General features: G+C 37.1%; 1 protein-coding gene across 1 annotated transcript; it reads left to right on the top strand.

The window, feature by feature from the left end:
• The first annotated feature begins 1636 nt into the window (after positions 1–1636).
• On the top strand, positions 1637–7227 carry GPR65 (G protein-coupled receptor 65). The gene is made up of 3 exons (XM_072338946.1): positions 1637–1757; positions 3140–3318; positions 6079–7227. Exon 3 carries the CDS (start codon positions 6199–6201, stop codon positions 7225–7227), a length of 1029 nt encoding a protein of 342 aa, XP_072195047.1. The 5' UTR covers positions 1637–1757; positions 3140–3318; positions 6079–6198.
• Positions 7228–26812: the final 19585 nt, after the last annotated feature.

The following is a 26812-nucleotide window of genomic DNA, read 5'->3' as shown; positions in this document are numbered from 1 at the left end:
CTTGTACAAAAATTTCTACTGTGATGCTTTTGTATTTCAATAATTCCTTCTTAGTAGTGCTGTAGTCTCTGCCAACCCAAAAAACATCTGTAGTTCTAAGATGACTGATTTAAGTTACTGCATTTATCCAGATCTCAGAAAAACAAACAAACAAACAAAAAACCTGTAAACCAATTGTTGCTTGTATCAGAAATTGAATTGTTCCATACTGAAGCAGACAATTGTTGGGTTTTGTGGCTTTCTTTTTCTCTTTTGGCATATAACTTTACTTCCAGAAACATAAAATGATCATCTCTTCTCTTGCTTCCTTAGATTCTTCAGTCCCCCATCAACTGTTCAATGAAGACCTTTAAAATATGTCAACTGCATTTCTCTATATCTAATAAGAATAAATGTTGCTTGTTCTTCAATGACCTGTAGGAACCCTCAACCAAACATTATTCTTAGTAGATGCCATGTTAGGAAAACACGGGTGAAAAGTGATGAAACAGGTCTTTCTCTAATGTCTTTGGTTTCCATGAAAATAAATCTTTGACTGAAATTCTAAATGAGAATTTAAACTAACCCATCTTCTTCCAGCTAAAGTGCTGAAAAGCCTCCATTTCACCAAGCTGGAGGGCGCTAGAATCGAATGATTTGATAATTTGTAGGAAAATTATAGCTAAAAAAAAATAAAAAATAAAAAAAAAAATCATGCTCTGTCTGGGAAATAAGGAAGTAACGAAATATCTGCATCCAGTGGTTAAATATGGAGCTACTTGGTGCTGTTTTCAGAGAGCTTTTAAATTTGTTTGATTCATTTCTCCTTAGCAACTGAATCATCAGATTGTTGTTGTTGGTTCCGTTGGTTTTTTTTACTCAATAGATGTACAATTAAAAAATTCTACCCAGTTTCATAGAAGCTGACTTAAATTGTTCTAAACTGAATTAAAAATAAAAAAATCAGAGTACACAATTTTTTCTGATCACAGAGGGAATGAACAAACTGCCTATGTAACAATTTTTTCACCTAATTATCTATTAAAACAATCACTTCTATGAAAGAAACATACAACCTCCTGTTCATTTTGTATAAAGAAAAAACAAATATGCAAATTGGACTGCATGAAATTATTGTCATCCTATGTTAACTAGAACTGTTCACAAACTTACTTCCATCAGTAAGCAAACAGAATAGAAACAACAACACAGTAATACAGGCTTTGAAAATAATTAGGTTTTATAGAAGAAACTCCTGAAATCTTCATGATATATCTTTTTATGAATTCCTCATATGTCCATTTTTCTTTGATTCTGTAATAAATTTGTAGAGAACAGAAATTGTCAAATCTTTTGGTCAGAAAAAGCCTCTATATTTTGAACACATATAAATAAAAAACCAACAGTGTTTTATTTCTGTGGCGTGGTTTCTCTGCATAATGCATTGTGTCCTAAATAAGAGGTCTGTAATATACACTACTCATGCAATTTGGCAATATTTTAATTAAAAAATTTTCGAAATTTACTAAAAATAAAAGATTTACCAAGCTGCTTACCATCATTTTTCATATTTCCATATGAGTACATAGTCTAAAAAAAGAAAAAAAGGAAAAGAAATAAATCAAAAGGCTTGTGAGCTGTTGCTTCATTTGCACATCCAAGAGCAGCTTCCTGTTACTTTATCTGTTGAAGCAGTTTCTCTTCTCAGAATCAGACCCTCATTACCCTACTGACGGTAGAGGAGTAAAACTGCTCTGTGGGAACATTTGATTCTCTAGGTAAGTGCACAAAATTCAAGAAGTCAGTGGATAGATTGTTTATGTTGTGGTACAGATTTTATCCTAGCTCTCCTTTAACGTGATGCTGACATTATGCAATAGTGAGAAGGGACACAAAGTGGAAAAGGCTGCTCTGGGGGAAGTAATATTCCACCCCCCAACACAAGTGAAATGTACTTTTTTAACTTCTAAACAAGGGCAAATAACTTCAAAATAATGAGTTAGAAAAGACATGACAGCTTGATTTATTGCTGTAGTAGTACTGCCATGATCAAAATACCTATTGCTTAGAGAAAGAAAGGAGAAAGGATGGAAGGATTTGGGCATGAGGTTTGAAGAGCTGTCCTGTACTCATTGTAAAATCGCCTCACAAAGCATTCCAGAAGCTCTTCTATTATTGTTCTTTAGTATTTTTTTGCATTAATAAGGTAGTCAGCATTGCTTATTTGAATATACACCATCCTTAAAACCTGGCCGAAAAACAAACTGTTCTAGAAGTATCTTCTTAGAGTACCAGGCATCATAAAAATGAAAGATTTTCTACAGCACTTTTCTATATGTGTAGAAGAAAACGTGATGCACAGAAAGTTATAGCAAAATGATGTTCATCCATGTGGTGCATGTTCTTAAATATATATACATATATATTTCTATTTGTTTACATCAATGAAATCTCTAACCAGTGAACCTGATTAGAGAAAAAACAAACAAGAATAATCCGTCTTTCCATCTTATATCTGATAACAGAGTAGCACTAGTACAGCAACCACTCTACGGATCTAGCTGATACAGCAGTATTTTCTTGAGTCATATCTAAAAAGCCAAGTACATTCAAAAATATATCATGGTATTATGTGATGTCCTTTTTACTTCAGCTTCCACTTTTATGAAATTGAATTTTATATAAAGAGAATGTAGTGAAAATGTATCAGTTGTGGATGTGTCCATCCACCGGTGGTTTTAGTGACCAAACTATCCTGTTTTTAATATAAAATCCTCACAGTCTGCTCTATCTTTCATAATTTTCTACACTGTGGCGGATTCGTTGGATTTTTTTATTTTTATTTTTTTAAATGCTCTTCCAGCCTTTGTTTAGAAGTTTTTTTTTTTCACAGATCAGAGTATGGAACGTCCATTTTGTATTTGTGTTTATGAAAGGATAAATGCATACTTTGTTACTTTCAAAATGTCATAAATGTTGAGACTGTGAAATCTTTGAATCTAAATTAGATTCTGCAGAAATACATGAATACCAGCACATTATGTAATATTCCTGAAGTTAGTTTATAAGCTTGTCTCTCTACATTACTTGACGTGTAACATTTACTAGGTCATTTCACTAGATTTTACATCTGACTGCAAGTTACCTTTTTTTTCTCCAGAGTTCCTTTCATAGCAGATTTTATATAGCAAAATGGCAAAGATTTTGGGGCAATTATAGTCATTCAATCATTGGTCTAAAAAAGAGAGTGGACTATTGATAAATATACTACGGACAAAACTAGCGAGTACACTTGGAAGATGAGTAAAAGCTTGGGAGTGCTTCAGATCGTATTTTCAGGTAAGACAAATAATTTTATGTTACACAGGCATAATTATCAGAGAAGTCTATGCAAGGAAGTATGATATGAAAAGGCTCCCCTGAGAGAAGATCTCAGATAACTGTAAAGAAATATGTTGTAATCAGTTGCAAAACAGATCTTTCTGCTTCTTTGTTTGTGCTCAAAAAACTACAATGTATGTTGTGATACTCTTCACTTGCTGGCTCTGTGACACACTTCATTATAGGTCATCAATACATGCCAGAATGACACACTTTTTAGCAAGTCCTCATTTAAGTAGCACTGGTAATGTGTCATTAAAGCTGGGACATGTATTATCTGGGAAGTTCAGACAGCCTCCTGGGCTTTGTCCATAGAAACTATTGAAGATACTGGTTGAAAAGGAGGCCATGAGGTACTGTGAACATGAAAGACAGAAAAACTGACTAGGTGGGAAATTTCATGTGATCTCAGCTTGCTTATTTATTTATTTATTTATTTATATTATCTTCAGTGTCCCAGCCTCCTATTTTCCAGTTGTAGCTTACATTGTTCATTCTTTAAGGCAGGTAGCTGGAGAGCAAAGCAAGGTCTTGCCTTGAAGAACATACAGTTTGTTCAGACAGGTGCAACATACTGCTGAGTGTTTACTTTCTGATCAGTGAGATCAGTGGAGGAAAACTGTTAAAAACAGTGAGTTAAAAGTAGATAGCTGAAGGGGGGTTTGTTGGTCTGTAAGTCAGTACAAACGAGCTGATAAAGCCACCAGTGGGAGGAGACAAGTCAGGAGCTTTAGGGATGTTGAGTCTATAATATAACAAGTCAGTTAACAATGGGGAAAGACTTTGTGGGGGAGGGAAAAGGAATTCCTATTTCTCAGTCACATGACAAATATAAACACTGTCTCATGCACTTACTGCTGCATTGCATACATGCTTCTGAAAGGGCATGTTTCCCTGCAAGGTTTGTCACAGGTTAAAAAAAAAAAAAAAAAAAAAAGAAAGAAAGAAAGAAAGAAAGAAAGAAAGAAAAAAGACAGTAAAAAACGATTAGAAGAAGATAGATATTTTATCTGTTACTTATCTGCAAACATTTGCTTTGCTTTGGGCAAAAAGTGGGCCAGGAAAACCCTGAGATCCAATTTCTAGGCTTGATTTTTAATTTGCGATACCTATCTCTGTTGGTAAGCTTAACATGCCCTATTTACCATGTGGTTTTAATGAACCACACTGAGTAGCAGATATATTATGTGTGCCGTGCATACAGACACTGTCTGTTTTTAAATAGTCATCTTGTAAATAAAGTTTCTCACTTGAACAGCTTGACGAGTTCTCAAGAATTTTCATTGCCTTTCAAGCATGTGAGTGATCTTTTGACTAACTGTGAAAAGTTAGCCAACTTGATCAAATAAAGCAATGGCAGTTAAAATGAAGTTTGTTTTTCCGGGCTAGTTCTCTCATTGCTCCATTTTTAATATATATATATATGTATATATCAGTGAAAGTTTCTCGATAGAAAAGAGACATCCATGTAGCAACCTCTCAACAGTCTCTAAACCTACGTGGATTTCTGTGACAAACCCACAAACCTCCACATGCATTCATCAGACTCATAAAGGGCAGAATTAGTTTACTCATCATTTAGGAAAATTCCTATACCATAAACTGTCTTCAGTTTGAGCTGGTTCATCTATGAGAACACTTGTAAATAGTTCTATCTTGCAACCTACTCATTCTACAACCTCTTCATCTCCTCTGCTGGCAGTCTAGACTCACAGCAGAGATGAGTTGCTGAGGTGAACTCTGAAGCAGTTTGTACATTTATCAGCAGAGCTAGATCACAGCTTGTGTTTGCCAATGACAGAGCCATGATGCAATCAGTGATTGCCAATTGTCTCATACCTATGGTAGCATCCCCTTTCTTACTGAGTGGTCAACTCCTGTGCTTCCAAAATTTATGCATCCAAATTTCCCAGTTGCAGTGCTCTAGTTAGAGCTGCCATTTGATTGGTATTTTCATGCCAAAGCTATTGACATCCATGGTTCAAATAGTGCCTAAGATGAGCTTAACTGCTGGTGATTTTACAAACTCATGAAAAGCAAGTACAGTTTCTTAGAGGAAAGAAGTGTAGATGAGAAACTGTACACAAACAGTCACTGTCTCATTGGAGTCTTAAGCCTGACAGATTTTCCTGTGCACTCCAGTAGCTTGCCATATTTCACATAAACATTCCTGGGTCATTCAGTAACCTTTGCTGGAATAGCATGACAAGTTATTGGGGGACCGCATACTAGTAAGAGATAGGGAAGTCTAAGGATGAGTAAGGGTGATCCATAATATGGGTACTTGGCTACTTGTTCTCTTCTAAACGAATCCCAAGAGCTGGAGGTACCCGAATCCCCATCTTCCTATCCTTGTCTCACCATTGTTTTAAAGAGGAGGAGGGTATCAGGAATAAGAAATCTGCCAAAATCTTATTCTTTTCATGTTTTTTTGCAGTGCACTCTCCAATCTTTGACATTCTCACAGGAGAGACCTGTGACTGCAGGACTCTGTCTTTCTGATGTGTCTCAGTCATTCAATCTGCTTCTGCAGTATGAAATTGTGTCTGACTGACCTTGATCCTCATAGACATTGAGATTCTTCCCCTGCACTTGTCCAGCTAGAGATTTTTAAATCTTTTGTTCTCCTACAATTTATATCTTCTCAATAATAAACAAAAATACCATCAAGAAGCTAAAAAATGTTGTAGTAGCTGATTCTTTTTTCCCCCCCAACAGAAAGATGGAATCATACCAAACAGATCCTGAAAAGCTAACAGATGAACACCAATAAAGACTACAGGCTTGTTTTTTATTGTATCTGGGCTGGAATTAGCCCAAAACTACACATGGTGGACAATGAACTACACTGCAAAGTGCCACGATGATCACACCCTGGATAAGTATTTGTTTCCATTTGTGTACAGCATTGTGATGGTGATCAGTATTCCCATCAACTGCATATCCCTATATGTGTCTAGCATTCAGATGAGGAAAAAGAACGAGCTGGCAGTCTACCTATTTAGTCTGTCCCTGGCTGACCTTTTGTACTCTGTGATTCTGCCTCTGTGGATTGAGTATGCCTGGAATGGAGATAACTGGACACGCTCTGCCAGGCTTTGCCAGTTTTCTGCCTTCCTTATATACATGAATTTTTACACCAGCACTGCATTTCTTGCTTGCATCTCTCTCGATAGGTACCTGGCATTAGTTCACCCCCTGAAGTTCCAGCACTTACGCACAAGAAGAATTTCACTGATTGTCAGCATAATTGTTTGGCTTCTGGAAGGTACCTTTAATTCAGTTATACTGATGTATAAAGAAGTATTTCATGATCCTTGCAGTTCTACCAATCATACATTATGTTATGATAAATACCCCCTGGAATGGTGGCAAGCACAGCTGAACTTATTCCGGATATGCTCAGGGTACCTTCTTCCTTTGATAATCATTTTGTTTTGCTACCATAAAATCTACCAAGCAGTGAGCGGTAATCAAGCCACAGTAGATGAAGAGAAGAAAAAGGTCAGGAAACTTTTACTGAACATCACAGTTACTTTCATTGTTTGTTTCACTCCTTATCATGTTGTATTGCTTATTCGGAGCATCAAAGAACCTCAGACCTCTAACCTAGATCTTTTACAGTCAATGTATAAGATCTACAGAATCACACAAGCCTTTACAAGTTTGAATTGCATCGCTGATCCCATTCTTTACTGCTTTGTGAGTGAAACTGCACGAACAGACATTCTGAATTTGCTCAGGTGTTGCTTATACCTACAAAAGCCGGAAGGAAACCAACCAGAAGAACATGCTTTGTGCAGTTCTGCTACAAAGAGCAATGCACTGGTCACCTATAGATCTTCCTGCGAAACAGAGACTCTGTAAAACTTCTGTGAGCGCAGAAGTCAATGCAGTCAAAGCAAAGGTGAATAACAAGGAGGAAAAAAATGAATAAACCTTCCCTTGTCTGTATCGAAGAAAACAACCACAAAATACTTTAATCTAAGTGAAACCAGTAGCTGGAAGCAATAAGAATATATTGCAGGGTCAATTAAATCAGAAAGCATCATAACATTTCTTAAAATCAGGTGTGGTACATAAATCGGTGTCAACTAACCGTCAAGAAAAATGAACATGACATGCTGACAGAATTAGAGGGTCCCCCAAAGAACTTCCTCCTGTCTCAGTCTGCTAGCTATCCCATGTGCTCAGTACACCTGTACTCAGCTGGAAGAAGGCTGAAGTCTTTTCAATCTAGTTTTCAAGTTTTAGCAGAAATCTGAAGTTCATCTGAGAAAGATTCTTCTGTAGGACAAACTGACAGTGTTATCATGATTCCTGCCTTTCAGTAATGACTCAGATTCTCCTTCAGCATAACCTCCCTAATTAACCTCTTAAAATTGTTTACCTTGGGTAGACAGTTACTTACGTGCTCTTATGTGTTTTAGCTTTTGGAAAATGTATGTTCTAATGTATTATCATATGGCATGCAGTTTCATTAAAAATACTCTGTTTCAGACAGTTGAAGATTCATTACTTAGAATGCATATAAGGAACCAAATTCAAGCCATAGATGGATAACTAAGGTGAAGTTTTACCTCATATATGCAGGGAGGAAAGAATTTAAAGGTGAGGTTTCATACCTCCATGAATGAAAAGATCCGTTTTAAGTCTAGCTTACTGTGACTGAAATCTGGAGTGCAATTTTGTTTGTGGAGTCAAAGGAGAAAAAAGGTTTATATTCATTTACTTATTTAACCACGGCTGGTCAAGATTTGCCTCCTCTCATAAACTTTTCACTTTTGGCCAGTTTCCTGGAAGAATGCTCAGTTGTGGTGGTTTCCCAGTTTCAGAGAGGATGAAAAAATACTTCCACCAAAAATATGTCTTTCTAGCAAGTCTGTAATGGAAAGAATTTTGACCAGCATTTTTTACCACACATCCAGGACTGGCATTATACTTGGAGGAACAGCATACTGTGGTCACAGTCAGTAGGGAAATTCTTATAACAAGATCCCTCTGCACAGAAAATATCTCCATTTCAAAGAACCACTTTCATTCCACAGTTTCCAATTATGTGTATATTTTTGATTCATTTCACGTTCTGAGAAGGGAACTTGAGAGGCATACTCACTGGGCGTGTTCAACCTGGAGAAGACTCTGGGGATCCTAATGGCAGCCTTGCTATACCTGCAGAGTGTTGAGAAGATGGAGCCAAGATTTTTGCAGCAGTACATAGTAGAAGGACAAGAAAGTGTACGTAACTCAAAGCAAGAAGAATCAGAGCTGAAAAGTAAAAATTTTTTTAACTATGAAGACTATCAAGCAGTGGAGCATATAGCACCAAGAGGTCCTGTACTCACCATCCTTGCAGATTTTGTAGATCGATCTGGACAAAGCCCTGAGCAACCTTGTCTGGCCTCATAGCAGACCTTACTTGGAGCAGGAAATTGAACAAGAGACTTCCTTAGGTCCCTTCCAAACATAATTATCATGTGATGCTTTGAATTTTTATAAACATTTGTGTCATTATTCTGGCTGCTACCTTCCTCTTTAAGTATATTCCTTTCTCTTCTTTATTTCCATCCATCTTTATACTGGATTTTGTTTTGATGTGCTTTTTTCTTTAATTCCATTTTATGTATTATGAAAGAAAAAGTACGCAAACATCAGTGCAAATTGCTTCACCACAGATGTACAGATGTGTCCCTATACTGACCAAAGAACATAACGTGTTATGCAATAGAATGAAATTTCACTGCAGCTCCGGAATAAAAGCAGAACTAATATTCACTGTAGCGTCACAGGGAAAATAAATAAATAAATAAATCTCAGAAATTTATTTCTACACCTTCTACATGAGGGAAAATAAATAAATAAATAAATAAAAGTTGGAAATCTAAACCTGTTGGGATTTAAAACTCTATTAAATAAAGTGTAATGACAACTAAAGCTAAACAAAAATTTATTCAAGTTTAACATGTGTCAGGAAGCAGTCAGAGCTGGCTGCTCTGCAAGGGACAGGGAACCAGGAACCAGAAAGCTCAACAGGGAGCTATGCAATCCCACAGCACCCAAGTGAGGTGTGCAGATCAGATCTGGTGATGGTAGCCAGCATCAGCCAGCAGCCCTCGACAAATCCATGGAGACAAAGCATTCTGAGGCTGAGATGGAAAGCCAAGGCAGCAAGCTAAGGTCAGGATCAGTGAGGTACAAGACCAGACACCATGTTCCTGAGATGTAGTTCAGCAGGGCAAGGGCCTGAGCTGACAAGTAATTCCTGTTCCAAGGAGGGGAAATCACCATCAAGAATCCTCCAGCTTCTTCTCACATAACTTCTTCTACCAGCAGCCTGGCCCAGGTTGCATGGCAGCACCATGCCAGCACTGGCCTCCTCAGAGGCAACCAAATCCAAGAAGGCAGGGGAAGAGACCATACAGTATGTATATTCAAGGTCCTGAGCCTGCTCAAAGAGCTTCACTTCCTCAAAATTTGTCCCTGCAATTTTATACTGTAGAATTTTCCACCATTGTTTATGAAAACCATAGCCTGGGCCAGCTTCCATTATTACTTATGGATGTGTTTTTTTTTGTAGCATCAGTTCTTATAATACCTCCCTACCATACTGAAGATCTATTTTGAGATAAAGAAAATCAATATGCAGCTGGCCCACAGGCTGGGCTCCAGGAAGGAATTCGGATAAACTAGGGTCCACTTCAGGAAAACAAAACATAGGTACCTAATCTCTTTGGCTGTTATGAAATGCTAGCTTTTATCTGTTTACTGTTTGTTAAAATGAGGAAGCTGAGATGAGAAGACTTCAATGTCCTGTACTTCAATCATTTCTGTATATACTTCAATACTTTTACATACTTTTTACTATTACTTTTGCACTCTTTCCTTCTCTCTCCAGATTTGTTTGTCCCAGCTCAACCAAATTTACTGTATGAAAATAATCATCTGTATTTTTTCAGAATCTCACAATGTTATAGGAGAATAGATCAGTGAAAAATAAATTTCTTCATGCAGGTTTCAGTCCATGTACTATTGTTACTAAATATTTTGTATAGAACTCCTAGTAGCTCTGCAGTCAAAAATCAGATGCAAGTTCACAGAAACTCCTTCTAAAGCAAGAACATTTCTTACACCAAAGAGTTTATAAAATCCAAATATCTATTTAATGGCAAGAAGAATACAGGAATTCAAGTTCCATTCTTTCCCAACAGACAAGGCCTTAAATCACTAATGTAGAACCTTGGTGAGACACTAGTATCTATCTCTGTTCTCAAGCTATTCAATAAGAATAAGGATAATTAAAGGACTGTGATGGTTATTTAATAACTAGTGTACGAAATGTCAGTGCTAAATGATACTGTTTTCAGCACAATAGCAGCAGAGGTGAATTTATACATTAATAATTTACTTCAAGCAGAATCTACCTTCCAGTAGTCCAGCAAAGATATAATACAGCTTCTTATTGCTGGTGCAATTTCAGATTTCATTCAAGCTGTGTTTCCTAGAATCATAGCCACAAGCTGTCTCATGGCATTCATGATGCAGATCATAGTTCTTTTCTGATTAAACTACACATCTTAACATCAGTCCTGACGTATAGTGGACTTACAGGGACTAACAGACACACTCGCTTTACTTTTTTTCTGAGTCTCTGACACATCTGACTTCAGAGCAACTGAGAAAGACAAAGAGAAGCTTGAATTTCAGATATATTCCACTTCCTGTTTCCACTCACAGAGAATGACATTTAAAAATGATTCTAATTACTCCACTGAGAAGTTTCTGAGACTGTCACTCTTTTATGCCCGTAAGGAAAGGACAGCAGTGCCATAGTTTAGCTACGTGCCACTATTCACATTGCTTACCAGCATCATCAGTGTTGTTGTTGGTCTAGTTCTCCAGTTTCTAACACAGCAAAGCAGTATCTCCTTCATTTGCTCCCAGTCTCCACTGAGAATAGAGAAGATAAAGGAGTGTTAGAGTACTTGGTACCAGTGCTCTAAGAAAGGGAACTAAGTGTGGACCAGCACATATTAAGAGTGACTGCTGCACCCACTGAAAATGGCCAGGGTTTTCCTCCCATGAGACATCAGCTATCTGTAGTTCCCTGTGAATGGCAGCCTACTCCTGCCCAGTATCACCCGCTGCTCTGTGCCACATCTGAATAGCCATGGCCTAGTACTGATAGACAGCAGGGAATAACTGGGAAAGTCCTGGTACATCTTCTAAATGCTTCTATGTTCTTTTTGTACAGCTGCACTATAATGCTGTTTTACTGAGATAATGCTAGCCTAAAGGAAAGGCTTTTTTCTTCTTTTTAAATTGACTTTGAGTATTTTGCTGACAGACAATACAGATATCCAGCTCCTTTAAGTGGAGTGTGAGAGACCTTGGGGAAAAAAAAAAACAAAAAAACAAAAAAAAAACAAAAAAACAAAAAAACAAAAAAAAACCCTCTTACAAGCTGTTACTTTAAATTTACTATTTTTAGAAACATAATTGCTATAGCAACAACTTCTTGGTTAAAGGTTCAATACCAGGAACAACAGATTCTTTTCTTCTTTTTTCCTTCCCTATTGAACACAAAATCTGTTTCTAGATAAAAAACTAAGGTGGTGACAGATTTGGTAGAATTGCAGTCAGATATTGAACTACTGACTATGTCCATTAACATAACTATACATACAAAGAAAACATTTAGATTTATGTTTTAGTTTTACAGTGAACCTCATCAAAGTTTTTACTGTGGTTCTTTAGATATCTGGATGTGGTACGTTGTCCTTCAGATGACACTGTAGATCATTTATCATAAGCAATCATTTATTGTCTTTTTCCAAGAGCTGATGGTAATATTCACAAATGTGCTATCTTCCATTTCAGCTGAAGCTTTATTTTTACTTGTAAAACCATAACCATACCTTTTGTTTCTCACCATTTAGAAGTTTCCTCCCTTGTAACAACAGATACATGAAATAATGGCTATATATTTCCTGCCCCATATGAAGAAACATTATTTCAAAGTTCTAGCATTTTACCACAGTTATTTGTGCCTTGATTTCAGCTCTTCATCCAGAGATATATTAAGCTATTGGAAGAATCATCCCCTCCTGTTTTTGTCTGATGCCACTGCAGATGTCAAGGCAAGTACTAAATCCAGAAAGTCACAGTCTAAAGGAGAGGTGCAACCAATGTGTCCCAATGGCTTTAGGACATAACTCCTTCTCAGTTTTCCTCTTTCTCCCTTGATCTTTACTGTACTTGCTGCTACCCCAGTTTGAAGTACTGGGCTTCACAAAACTCTCACATATGATATTTCCAGGGTCTTGTGAAGCAGTCTGGCTTATAGCAGCTCATCTTACAAGATCGCTTTCAGCTTAGCAGACCAAAGAACTCTTTAAATGAGAAGGATGGTTAAAAACAAAAACACAATTGCAACAACAAACACCACCTAAGACTTGGAGGGCAAAAGAAACTCCAATTACTCCAAGCATCAATTTATAAGATTAATTTTGAAGAGAGGATAAACACATGGCTTCACCTGTATTCCTTTCTCACCTTTAGGGACTACAGTACACTAAATAATCCTCAGAAAACTAAGGTTTCTACTCCCTCTTAGAACATAGAAAAGGTCAAGCTACAGATGTCTACTGATACATTGACAGTAACCCCATGAAGTTAGAAATGACCTCTCCTTCCTGGCATGCAGAGGGTGTGTACACATGGTCATCTGAACTCTGTCTGCACAACTATCAGTGCATGTCACAGTCCAGTCTATATATTGCTACAGGAACATAACAAAATTAGTAAAATACTGCAACGTATATGTTCTCAAGGAATTCCTGGTGAGTCAGCATTTAATACAGCTGTTGTTAATTCCCCTGTAACATTCTGTTCGAGTAACACATTTCTTCACTAAGTCTAACATCCACACTTGGTAGACTTATTACTGAGGAAAGCAGGGAATAAATGTAGGCAGTAGCACTTAGCAGTTTAAAATTAGATCCTTTGGAAAATGAAAAATTCAGCTCTGAAGTTTTGATTTATTTTTAATTTTTTTTTTTAATCCCTTCTACATCATTAGTAGATTCAAAAATTAACTGGCATGTGCAGCTTTGAAAATATCAAGAAACACTTCTCACAATAACTCAAACTCTACCAAGGAAAGTAAAGGGCAATAATTTCTGTTATTTTCAGTCATGACTTCACCAGAAGTTTTTCATGTAGTTATCTGAAAGTTACAACTCTTGTACCTGCAGGTTCTCATAGTTTCCCTTATCTCATGTTTTATGTTCATCACTGAAGAAGAGCCTTGAAATTATAACTCTTAAATGCCTAAATATAGCAGTGGAGGAAAAGAATTCTATATAAACTACATTTTAAATGTCATCATTTTTAATAAAATCTTGGCACTTTGATTAAAATAAGATTTTTTCTCCTTTTGAAGCTTGATGTTCTTTTTACTTCTGCACAATACCAGGAAGTAAGCCACACAAAAGCATCAGACTAGAAACAAGAGGAAAGTGATAGAGTGCAGAAGTGAGGACTCAAAAACCCTACAAAGGGGATTTAACTGGAAGCCTTTAGAAAAATTGCTAACTTGGTCTGTGTAGCTTTATCTTTGTTTTACAATCATTTAAATTGAATACAGAGACACTAAAAATGAAAACACTCCCAGATACTTCTGTGGATTTCAGCCAACTATGCAGTTTACCTATTTTTAGTATTTCATTCAGAGAAACTAGGACCAGAGACTCTTCAAAACACAACCCACACAGGAAACATAAGATAACCGGTTCAGACACTGAGTGTAGCCCTTTCCTCAAGAACCCTGTAAATATACTGCAAAGACATTCAAGTAATCAAGTTGTAATTGCATAGAGAGGTGATAGTTATCCCTATGCCTGGTACACACTTTCTAGAAAATTCCTATTTTCCTGTTCAGCAAATTAATTTCTGCTTTATTTGCTCTTGCATAGAACAAATGATGTAGTGTCTTCAACCAAAGAAATGTAGCAAAATACTTCACAAACATAGTTGGCTCAATTGTAATTGCAGTAGAAAGCCTGAAATGAGAGATCTGGGAGACTATCCACACTAGGTGGCGATTTTGTTCTGCTCAGCCAGGACTGACTGAAGAGAAGAAAAAAAAATCCTTGTTTTAAGATGTGTTTCTTACATAGAAAAAAAAGGCAGTTTGCAAACAGAGCTGGCCCCTAAGTTTCCAGGAAGAGAGGGTGAGCTGTTGTAGTCCTTTCTGATTCAGCCTTGAGATACGGCAAGCTACCAGGTTGTGAATCACCAGACCTGAAAACTCATTCCAGTGCCCATCCCACCAGACTTCTTCATATGTCCTTCATGTGCTGGACTCCTGGGATTGGCCAAGGTTCAGTCAGAGCTGCTGAAAGGCTTCCCTATGTCTGCCAAACCCCCCTGTTGGATACATGATACAACAAAGCATATAATGCATTCCACTGGACATTCACACTTCTCCCGTACCAGCCAGTTCCTCTCATCAGCCATTTATAGCAGATGAGCTCCCAGGGCAGCAGCTCTCTTACTGTCAACCTCAAAGTACATTAGTATATATTGTTTTACTGAAGGACCTCTGAAACAGATTCATACTTTACTCACATTACAATTACATGATTCTTCACAGGTACTCACTTCACTGAACTACAATTAATCATTTTCCTCTATTTCCTCAGTGATCAGACCTTCCAAGTGCTGCACTAGAATCATGTTCTTCCACAACATTCCTTCAGTCTCTGCAGCATCTAATTTCACATCCCGGGCAGTACCTGTTCTCCCAAGGAGCTCACATTACAATAAAGCTTTTCAGATGCTCCAAACTCCCCATACCTGCTTACAAGGATGATTGGGCCTCCTCATTCTATTAGCTGGAATACCAGTTCTATCATCCATTATGGTTTTGTTCAGTTCTTGTAATTTCTTTTCTCTATAACTATAGTCTATATTCCTTTATATTATGCTCTTATTTTGCTGGTCCTATCATGTATAATTAAATTATAAATTTTACAAGGAAAGAAACTGAAAATTAAGTTTTGCAGGTTTATCCTATATTATACATGAGGTTCCTGTTAATTCTTTCTTTTCCGCTCCCCTGTCCTTGATGGCTGTTTCCTTCTTCTCTTTTGTCTTTTCCCCAAGCTATATTGCTATATTTCTATATATCTATATTGCTCTGCCTTGCTCCCTTATATATCTAGAGGAACATTTATAAAATTATCTCTGTATATGTCCTTACACATTTATTATTAAACAACTCTGAGTAACTGACACTGTGAATATATATTATTATAGGCTGAAGTTTGTTGGTGTTTTAGTTGTGTGGTTTTTGTTGCTTTGTGTGTGTGTGTGTTTGGGTTTTTGTTTTTTTTTTCTGGAAGGGAGTGAACAACCCAAACAAAAAAGTTCACTAGACATTAATGTTTTGTCTGTGTTAACAAATGACACATTTACCACAGTGACATTCACAAGCAAGGCTGAAGAGATTCTGTTGGAGTTGGAATAAACTCCTAAGCTGATCACCACAAAGTCCTATATGCAGTAAGAAAATAAACATGATGTCATCAAAACCAGGTTCCTCTTTAATGTGAGAACAGACAACTTTCTGCTTTATGTTTCCCCTTTTCACATTTCCTGTTATTTGGTTATTTTGGTTCTTGCTAGCTCTATGGGAGAATACCTTCTTAATACAAAGCTTAAGTAACTTTAAAAAAGTAGTTTTAACATTTAAACTTATTTGTAAAAAATTTACATCCTAACCTTAGAATACAAATACCACAATCTAAATTCACATGGAATTTCAAGACATTACTAAAACCATATGTCCTTAGAAAAGGTACAAGATGTTAGGTATGATACTAACTTGATTTGCAGTGGTTTCTGAGAAGCCTTTGAGAGGAGATATCCAGAGCACACTGCAGCATGATCTCTGAGTCACACCAACCTACAGGAGTAGCTCTGAAGACTGAGACATAATTCTACAGGCGGTTTCAGATCTTTAGGTTATTTCCCTTTTGAAATCTTTAAATTTTGCATGGGTAAATTAGTGCCTGTTGGTTGATACAATGAATAAAACATAACCCAGTGAAAAGCATTAGCTTGAACCATTTTTATTCCAGTCTAAGTAATTCACAAACTCCAAGAGGAAAACTTCAATATAAAAGGTTCTTCCATAGAATTATGCCCACTTTTGTGGTATGAAATAAGATTATAACCTGATTCTGGAAGACTGTATCTTATACATATGAAGGCCACATTGTATACAGATATTTGATGTTCAGTACTTCTCAGTTCTGGTGTAATTATTCCACTATATTATTCTGATAATTATTTATAAATATCTCCTTCAGAGGTCATATTATTTCTAAATAAGAACAACTATATATCAGAATAAGACTCTGGTTCTTGGATAGAATTATTATTCTTGGGAACGGAGGATGAGCACATTTTATTGATCTACATGTTTATTTATCTTAATCAGAGCAATCACAAGTTTGTAAGAAGTTGCTCTGGTCATCCATTTTATAGTAGGCAAGATTCAGCAGTCAGATCTCAATGTCCTGCCATCCAGAAGAGCTACCCCTTACTTTTGGTCAGAGTTGAGACTGTGCTCCAGTGTTCCCTCCTAGGTGAAACTCAGGGATGCTACAGATAAGTAACCTCAAAAACATAAGCCCTCAAAGAAACCAGCTCCATTACAGATCAATAGAAACTGGACTTTGAATTGACTACATTGTGCAGTCAGGAACAGATCTTATTTATGTCTTTGGAGTATGTTAAGGCTCAGGAAGTAAGCTCCAGAGCTCTGCAAACTGGTATGAGCCCTCCTAACTCAATGGCACTGGAGCTTTACATCTGCTATGAGACTAATCTTTGTTAATAAAGCCTGTTGCTGCTATGAGGAACGCTGGCTTTTTCCATCACTTCAGACCAGGCTTTTATTTCAGAAAAGATTCAGGCTTGCAAATGCTAGGTGTCACTCAATATTCTGTTTGATGCACACTGACTAGAAAATTGTCATATGCACACTGAAGGGGCCAGCAGGACAGACCATTACCCTTTAAGCACCACACTGCTCTCCCACACACTGCTTTAGCTCCTTGGTAGCTCAGTGCGATTTCATTTTGCTCTCATTTGAGAGGGATAATGAGAAGAGTCTTGCTGAGCCCTTACACGATATTAATAATTATATAAGGATAAGCACAGTATGAATAACTACAGGGTGCTATGTTGGGCAGAAATAACATCTGCTTAAAATGGGATGCTTTTTCCTCTATGTAATGAAAAGCAGAATAAAAAAGCCAGAGGATGAGATGGATTTGTGATACTTCAAAAACTACTTCTTTTCAATTTCTCTGTCCTGCACCATGTCCTGAGTTTAACAGAATGTTACTGGGCTGAAAATCCTTCTCTTCTCCACTATTCCACTAATTCACAAGCTATTTTTAACAAATTCATCATTGCAGTGATAATAAAGGTAAAATAAATGTATTAAAAATTGCATTACTGAATGAAACCATTTTTTCAGAAGTTGAATGAATGAGGCTCTGGAGAGAGATACTATCATTAATTATGAATGAGCTAAATGCAGTTCAAAAAGCATTGATCCACTAAAAACCTAATTCAGAAGTTCAAGTTGCTTTTCTAATGTGTAAGTATGAAAACTACATGTGGACTCTTAAAAACAAAAGTAATTATCCGCTTTTCAGAACTTGTGTTACAATAGTACTAATTTATAATTACATGATCATAAGTGAGCACCACTAATTGGAAATCCCTCTCAGCTGGGACCTGAGATGCTCAACAGCTGCAAAATGATACAAGCAATAATAAAAAATGTCTCCATCGTTCCCCTTCTCTATGTAACTATTCCCTACTATCTTTTCATTAGTTTCATTCCAAAAGTCCCAAGTTAAGAATTTTTTATCATTAAGTGTCCAATCCATAACCCTCTTTCATTGTTGAGCAATTTTCCTAATATTCTCAGATACTGGATATCAATGATGAAAGAATTAAATATATTTTACTTGCTTTAAAATAGACATGTAGGCATTGTAGTGAGTGGAACAAAGGACTAAATGAACTATAGCTAATTAGAAGTTATCTGATCAGCTGACCATGGAGCTTGATGAGATCCAGAAAAGGCCTTTCTAGCTCTGTCAGGAGCCATTTCTTTGTTTATCACTGAAGTAAAACTGAGTGGATGTACCAAGACCATTGCGTGCCTCTACTCAAAAAACTTGCTAGGGTGTGCAGTAAGGATGTTCACGAGAAGCTTTGAGAGGTTTAGCAGCTGCTATTTCTGATGATGATGGATCTATCCACATACCAGTGGCACCTGCCATTAGCCTGTGATTTTTCCACACCCTTACTTCAAATACCAAGTCATGACAGAACTCATCAGAGCTATCGCAGAACTTGTGTATTGGTGACATAGCTAGCACAGCTGGGACATATGCCAGCTCTAGCTCTATATCCCATTACTAATGGGAAACCACTGCTAATGTTGAACACTCAGCCAACAGTTTGCATTGTAGCTTCTCAGATCCAGAAAACACCAGAAACTTCCAGAATAGCTTTTTAGGCCTAGTGACTTTTTATATTTGCATCTGAAGCTTCTTTTGATTTAATTAAGTCACCAACATTTTCTGAGAATAAAAACTTGAAACTCAGTATTTCCCTTTACAATACAATAAACAAGAGAAAGGAGAGGAAACCATCCAATTACAACCCAGTTCAGTATGTCCTGAATTTATTTTAATGCTCCTCCTGTGTATCTGTACTTTCTACAAAGCATGCCATTGCTTTCAAAGAAACACACATTACTTTGTTTCAAGGCCTTGTCATTCTTATCCACAGACTAAACATTATCAGGCAAAATAAGGAAATCAAGAATTAAAACAAGGAAATCAAGAATTGAAACAAGGAAATCAAGGCTGAATGAGTTGCTCTAATTACACTTCCCTTTCAAAAACCTTGACAAACGTCCTTCATCTCCCCGTTTTGCAATCTAGAAATAGTAATTTGTGCTAGAGATGAACCCAAGGAGGATGCAGCTTCTCTCCTCAATTATTATTGACTCTGTCATGGTCTGTTATTACAAACAATGCCAACAACACCTATCAGCAGCAAAAATAGAAGTGATTGATAATGACTCAGGAGGAGCGGCAGTATGGTCAGCTTCTGGAAATAGAATCTTTGGCAAAATCATATGATTTCAGCTTCAGACTCTATAAAAGATTCTTTGAAATGTTTCAACCAAGTTAAATGTTTAATTTCAGAAATGTATTTTGGCAGCCCTCACCAACACAATCGTCGTTATTACTGTTGTTATTACTGCTATCATTACTATTACTATCATTATTGTTATTACTTACTATGGTTGTTGATCTTGTTATCATTTCCCAGTAACACACATTTCAAGTTTATGTTCAATAACAGAGACTACTGGCTGATAATTCATCAAAAGAAAAACAGTCGTCCTGATGTTTTTCATTCCATGCTGTTCAAGACAGAATGAGAAAATACATGCCAGAAAGTTTTGTCAATAAGGAAGGTATCTGTAATTTCTAGTCTTGTGGGAACATGATCGAATGACCCAGTCACTAAAGGAATGTACAGGCCTGATCCTGTGTGGAGTCACCTCTTGATTTATTAGCAATAGCTCTACCTGTCATTCATTATGGGCCATATACAGGAATTTCTATTAACATAGAAATCTGCTAGGCCAGAGTCAATATGCCCATAGACTTTCACCTTCTCTGTCATGCTACCATCCTGGGACACTGTTTTGCTCTTTTCTTGTATTGGGCATCACTTCTAAGGAGCAACATGCTGCATATACTCAGCTGGGCAGTAGCATGCAGGCTAGTGTATATTGGCAGGCACAGACATACCTAAAGCTATGGAAGATAGCATTGCAAAGAATAATCATAGCAAAAAAAAAAGCGTATATCTGATCTCCCTTCCTCAATGATACGAAACCATGACAGGATTAATTCTTCATTGCATGGTCACCCCCACCTAACCAGAATTATGTCCTCTTACACAACAATTGGCAGCACAGTCTATTTTCTAATGGGTGTAAAAACAGACTTTAAGGGACATTCTTTCCATTTTTTAATTCTGTGATCAGTCACCACATGCATATATTTAACTTCCTGTAATAAAAACCTAAGTATGAATAGAGTATGGAGACAATGCAGCAAGTAGTTCAATTATATACACATTATGTATGTCATGCTAATATCAAATATTACAGAAAATTGATGCCAAGGAGATAATACAGGGGTCTGAAAATAACCTTTTTGTCCCAAGACAATTGCATTTCTTCCTGCTATCATCCATTTCTGGAAATGTATGACATTTAATATAAGGTGCTAAACCACGAAGATGCTTGTAAAGAGAATAATGAAGAAAGCCATCTCAGCACAGAACCCCATTCTCCCTAACCCGGCCTTCATTTGTCTATCAATGACACTTGAGAATTCACATAAAAAGCTGCGACTATGAGAAATTATATGTAGCGGCCTTTAACTATAGCATGCACCAATTCAGTAAATTAATTCAGCTAAGTGTAAATGTAAAACTGTGATTCCCTTGGGTATGGCAATTGCACTTGCCTTGCAGGGATTCATCTATCTGTAATAACAATGTATAAAGCTGCACATGATTATACTGACTGAAAAAAAGAAAAAAAAAAGAAAAGAACTAAAAAACACACACAGATTACTGGTATTCTACAATGACCTTAACTCCCTCAGTGATTGCTATATCTTGTGAAAAAATAGCAGGGTGCCCAATCAAGCAAACTGAGGCCATAAATTACTGGGTGAGTAAGAATCAATATTTTATTAGAAGCACATGGTTTACTGTGACGAACCTTACAGATATGTTCCTTTCTGTTTATAGGTAAATCATTAGGTTTCCTGAAATAGGCACGACTGTTAGACAGCTCATTTTTTCAGCCTCAAGCTATGAGGATTGTACTATAGGCAAAAAGGAAGAAGGTACAGAATGGACAATGTAGTTATATAAATCTTCCTCAAGGGAAAGGGGAGGGAGGAAGGTACAAAATGGAACTATACAACCCATGTGCCATTCCATGGCATTTGCCCCCTGCTTTCAGATCTTCTCTTGAACCTTATGCTACTGTAGGCAGTATACAATGTACTAAACACAGCCTATTTTACAAAGCTGATTTTTGTTACAAGATTATTCTGGGTGTGTCTGAGCATCTGAGACTCCAGCTGATCCTGCAAGGCACTCAAAATTCTTTATTAACTGTAGCTAATCCAGAAGCTTTAAGGATCAGAATCCAAGACAACATGGTATAACAGGAACTGAGATTTGTGTGCTCCCAGAAACAGACCTGAGACCTCACGGAGGTGGCTCTTACTGCATGACATGTGAGTTCTTTTGCAAATGTTAGGGAGAGCTGTTAACATGCTCAAGCCCCATGCCAAACTTAACATATCTTACATCATGCAGTACCCTTGGTCCACAGCGCTGCCTTACTTGGGATGTCCTTTGGCTACAAGTACATTTCTGGCATATTTCAAATACATGTCTCTCTTTGCTCAATTCACCTATACAGGTTGATGTAATTGTGAAGAAATAACATCACAGAGCTCAAAAAGACCATTGAGATAATTAGTCATATATTTGTATTATTTGCCAACCCTCAGAAATACAGCTGATGAATCCTGATATTATCCACTGACAGATCACAGGAGGGCAAGAAACTGTGGTTCTAAGTGGAAAGTCTCAGTTAAGTGAATTTAATGGAATTTTATACCCTTACCCAAAAGTAGATTTTGCATGAAATCCTCTGCAGAAGGTACCTCAAGAATATTCCCTTCCCGAACTCAGACTCATACATTACTGTAATTTTTGAATTGAATGAGAATAATGTTAGAGAACTGATTAAAGTTGGTGGTAGTAACTTATTTCACTCATTGTCTTGACTCAGCTTGTAAAGGTGTTTATTTCCATGGAACAGACATTCTAAAATCAATATCAGTATACTGAAGTAATAATATAGCTCCTGTTGGGCTTACAAGGAAAGATTCCTACCAACTCTGGAGCGGTCCAAACTAGATCCTATTTCGCAGAATGACATGAGTAATGGCGAGTTCAAATTTTAAACAGAAAATAACCAGTGTAATTTTCCTTTCTAAAAGAGCATCATTGTTGAAAGTTTCATTTGGTTAGGTTTCTTTTGAAGTACCTCAAATATTGATATGCTGTATAGAAAACACTATATTGCAAACCCATCTGTAACTTTTAGCATTACCAAGAGCTGCAGTTTTACACAAATTCTGGGATTTGTGTACTTATCACCATTACAGAAAACATGGTACCCTGCATTCTATTGCTAATGTGCTTATCACCTCACTTACTTCAGAATGACTTTTTTTTTTTTGGCACTGGGAAACCCTATCAGTCTATTAAAAATAAATCTAGATGCAGTCAATGTTTCATACCTGAGCAATTTATGCAGTTTGTCACTCTGGCATACTCTTCTAGAGCTAAAATATCTCTTGGCTATCCCTGTGCAGCTGCTTAGCCACCACTAAGGCCAGGATACATGGTGCTTGAGCACTTCTGCATCCTCAGCTGAATTATTTTGGTAATCACTCGTGATTGTGGAGATGCCAAATGGCAGGCTGCTCTTTCTGGCAAGAAATTAGGCCTGGTGCTCTGCTACACTCTACCCCCATACGTGCAATATTCACTTCACCCGGATTCATCTGCTTGGGTCCACCTTCTTCCATCTGCCACCATGATGTATAATATGCATAGGACATTGCATCAGAATTATGAGTCATCCTTCTGGGCTATCGATAACCTATTGTAACAGATGAGGATATTGTATATTCCATAATAATCATTCTGGATATAGCTGCCCTTTGTTATATTAATGAGTCAATAAGAAAAGATCCACCTGGCTGACATTACTGAATTACTGACCTTTCAGGCAAAAAGGACTACAGTCAAAATCTCTGTCAGTAACAGAAAAGAAGGCATACGTGTGAAATAATGCATTTCCTCTGGTGTTGTCTGGAAATCAATACATGAAGTACTATACAAATCCTTGTTAGTATCACTAACTATGGGAAATTCCTAGAGAGAGCTAGTTTGAAAAGCAAGACAGAGGATAAAGAAATGGGATGTTCAACAGCTAAAATATTTTGGCAGTGCACCAGTGAACAGAACTTTTAATTTATTAGTAGTGAAGCACAGATGAGCCCATAACAGAAGCATCTTTCTGCTGCTTATTTGGTATAAGAAAATCTTCATGACAAGTTTTAAAAGAGTGTGAGCTACTTTGTGCTGCACAGTCTGAAGACAGAGCATCACAAAAATTATGCTAAAACACTGTATTGTGTGTAGTGTATAAACCAAGTATATTTGGTTACCTAAAAGGAAGCTGAGAACTGATTTGATCACTTTCTTGGGCACTTAGGCATTGAAAAGTCGCGTAACAGCAAGCAGTCAGGAAAGCATCACAAGACAAATTGCAGTTTGACAGTCACACCCAAAAGAGACTGGGTTTGTTTTTGACAAAGGTGTTGAAATATTGATAAGTTCTCTAGACAGCAGCACCATCACTTGAAGCCTCTTAAAAGATGCAACACAACTTCAAAAATCTATTTTTCCCAGAGAACATTGTGTGTACAGGTCTGCAAGCAGATAAGCAGTGTGGTTTGTGTGGGCCTTTGAGTGCAGTGCTGGAAAATGCTGCTTCCCCTTGGGCTATCAAGGTTTCTCTTAGGCTGTTCATTTCCACAGGAGTTGAGGAGTAGGGTATGTGCTGATATCCAGATATGTGCCATGAATAAAGCAAATGGGTTTTGTTCCACTGAGGAAGAATTTTTCCTCAGTAACTTTGTTATCTCTTCATTGGTGATGAAATTTTCCAATCAACACCCCAAAATGTTCAAATTAATCAGTTAATCTGTGTTTATGTTGTGCTTTATATAATAATTTATTGCTGAAAGTGGCAAAGCCAGGCTGCATTTTGCAGGAGCACATGATTTGCAGGCACTTGCCCATAATACCGTGGAAGAGGTAAGGCATTGCCAGGTCTGCTGTACTGCTGCCAAGTATGTATGCAGATTCCATAAGAATTCCTATGTCAAACCTTAAGCATCCTCAGATGCAAATAGAAAACAACTTGGTCTGATGCTGGCTTGGAAAACAGGTACTAAACTGCGCTTCTGCACTAAGCCGTTGATAGAACCAATTGTCAATCAGTTTATCAGTCATCCTAAGTAACAAAATGCATTCCAATACATATTTTAACAGATTTTCTTTAAAAACTTTCTTCTTTTCTTGTAGCCTCTTATTTCCTTCTAATTCCATGGTAGTTAATTAAAATTGATATGAAAATGCAGAAATGAGATAAATTCAGCAGAATTAAACTTTTATAATGCAGCCTTTTAGTAGTGAACATCCATTAGAATTTGTAATTCCAGGATACAAAAAAAGTGCATGCTATGCATTTAATAAAGAGCTGTAATAATAGCTCAAAGCACTGTGACATCATTAATAATAATTAAATCCAAGAATCATTACAGGAATCACTTCCGCAGCAGTTCATGCACTCTCACACCTGTTAAAAACTCCCTTTATGGTGCTGCGGGGGGGGGGGGGGAGGGGGAGCTCAGTATCTTCCCATTGCTGGCAATTAGCAGCATTTGCTGATTAAGCAAACACAAGACAGCTTTTTGCTGGCCCATCCAAGAAAGACTCTGCTCTGGGGTTTAGCTTTCCCTACTGGGGGACTTTCTTTGCTTTGAGCTTGCTCTTGGTGGCACCAAATACCCACCTGCTGTAAAGATACTTAGTCACCCTACAGCAAAGGGATGCCTTATAGCAAGACAACATTTTCCTGATACTGAAAGCACTTTCCCCTCATAATTCATCAGATAAGATGCAGAGAGAACAAGCTGCTTACTATGACTGATATACTAAAGCAGGAAAAAACCTTCCTTTGTCACTCTGTTTCTATTACATGCAGTTGCCATTCTTCAAATATATTGCTCATGTGCAGGTGGTAGGACATAATTGATCTTCATTGGGTTTCTAGGTAATAACTTTCCAAGTTTCCCTGGAGACAGCACTATCATGATGGATTCATTGACTGAACATCCATGAGACACCTAACATGTTCCAATTAAAAAAAAATCCCCCCCTCAACATGCAGTTCTTCAGTGCTCTTGAAAAACAACAGTGCAATATCTTTTGATAGAAATAATTTAGTTTCATACACATACACATATACTCACATAGCTATCTAACATTTGATGCAAGACCATCATTAGTTTAACTATGCTGGACATTAAAGAAATATAAGAGCCAATTTTAAGCTTGGTGTAATGTGATGTAAATCCAGACCTTGTTTATTCATACCTTGAACTTATCTTGAATAAATTAAGTTTTACACTAAGTATTTGTAGTACTGTATGGAAAAGTAGTACTGTAGTACTGCTAATGGAAAAGTATGTTATTGATTGTTATTACTTTATTTAGGTTTATAGTAGAAGCTAAATATAGATGATATTAACATTAAAAGAGTCCAAGCAGACAGAACTGCTTTAATGTTGTGATTCAGAGGCCAGAAAATTATTACCAGAATTACAAGCATGTAAATCAAAGGGAGCTGAGGATAAAGCCACCCTGACAGCATGGGTGAAACCCATCTGCATTTTGAAGACAGCTCTCACCACAGCAAAAAACTATTAAGAGTTATAAGGGGGATGGGGGGGAAGAAAAAAAAAAAAAAAGAAATTTCAGTTTAAGAATCATAGTCACAGAAGAAGAAACAGTCTTACTATCTCCATACATCCACATTGGCAGACATGAGACACATTCAACTTTTTTCGCTGTATGGACTCCAGCCTGAGTGGATCAAAACGCTATGCAAAAAAACATTAAACTATTGCTTTCATGAAGTAGACTAATGTGCTATAGACAAAGTCTTCAGGACTGGAAACACTGAGAAACAGAATAATCTAGGAAACTCATTCCTTACCCACACCCATGGAAATACGATCTGAGTCAGAGTGGACCAGTCCTGATGCTCTCATGCAGAGGAAGACACCGTGACATCCCTTCAGTCTCAGTGCTGCTGTCACCTGCCCAGCTGTCTTCCTGTTCCTTTGAATAGACAGTGAAATGGTGACATGGTTCTGGATCTGTTGCAAAGTCTGTTCAAAATCTGCAAACAAGTTGACTATTCTGAAAAGGGAATAATTGCCAGATGAAACTGGAAAACATTGTTAAAATTAATTCACTTGGATGGCACTTCAGATCTAAAAGCATGACACAATGGCTCTCCATTAAGAAACATGGGTGTGTCCATGTCTTCCAGTTCTTTATCTATTCCATCATAATTGAGTGTGAATAACATGCACTCAAACCA

This window comes from Excalfactoria chinensis, chromosome 5 (assembly GCF_039878825.1).
Source record: "Excalfactoria chinensis isolate bCotChi1 chromosome 5, bCotChi1.hap2, whole genome shotgun sequence".
Classification (NCBI taxonomy): domain Eukaryota; kingdom Metazoa; phylum Chordata; class Aves; order Galliformes; family Phasianidae; genus Excalfactoria; species Excalfactoria chinensis.
This window is presented reverse-complemented; position numbering and strand designations above follow the sequence as displayed.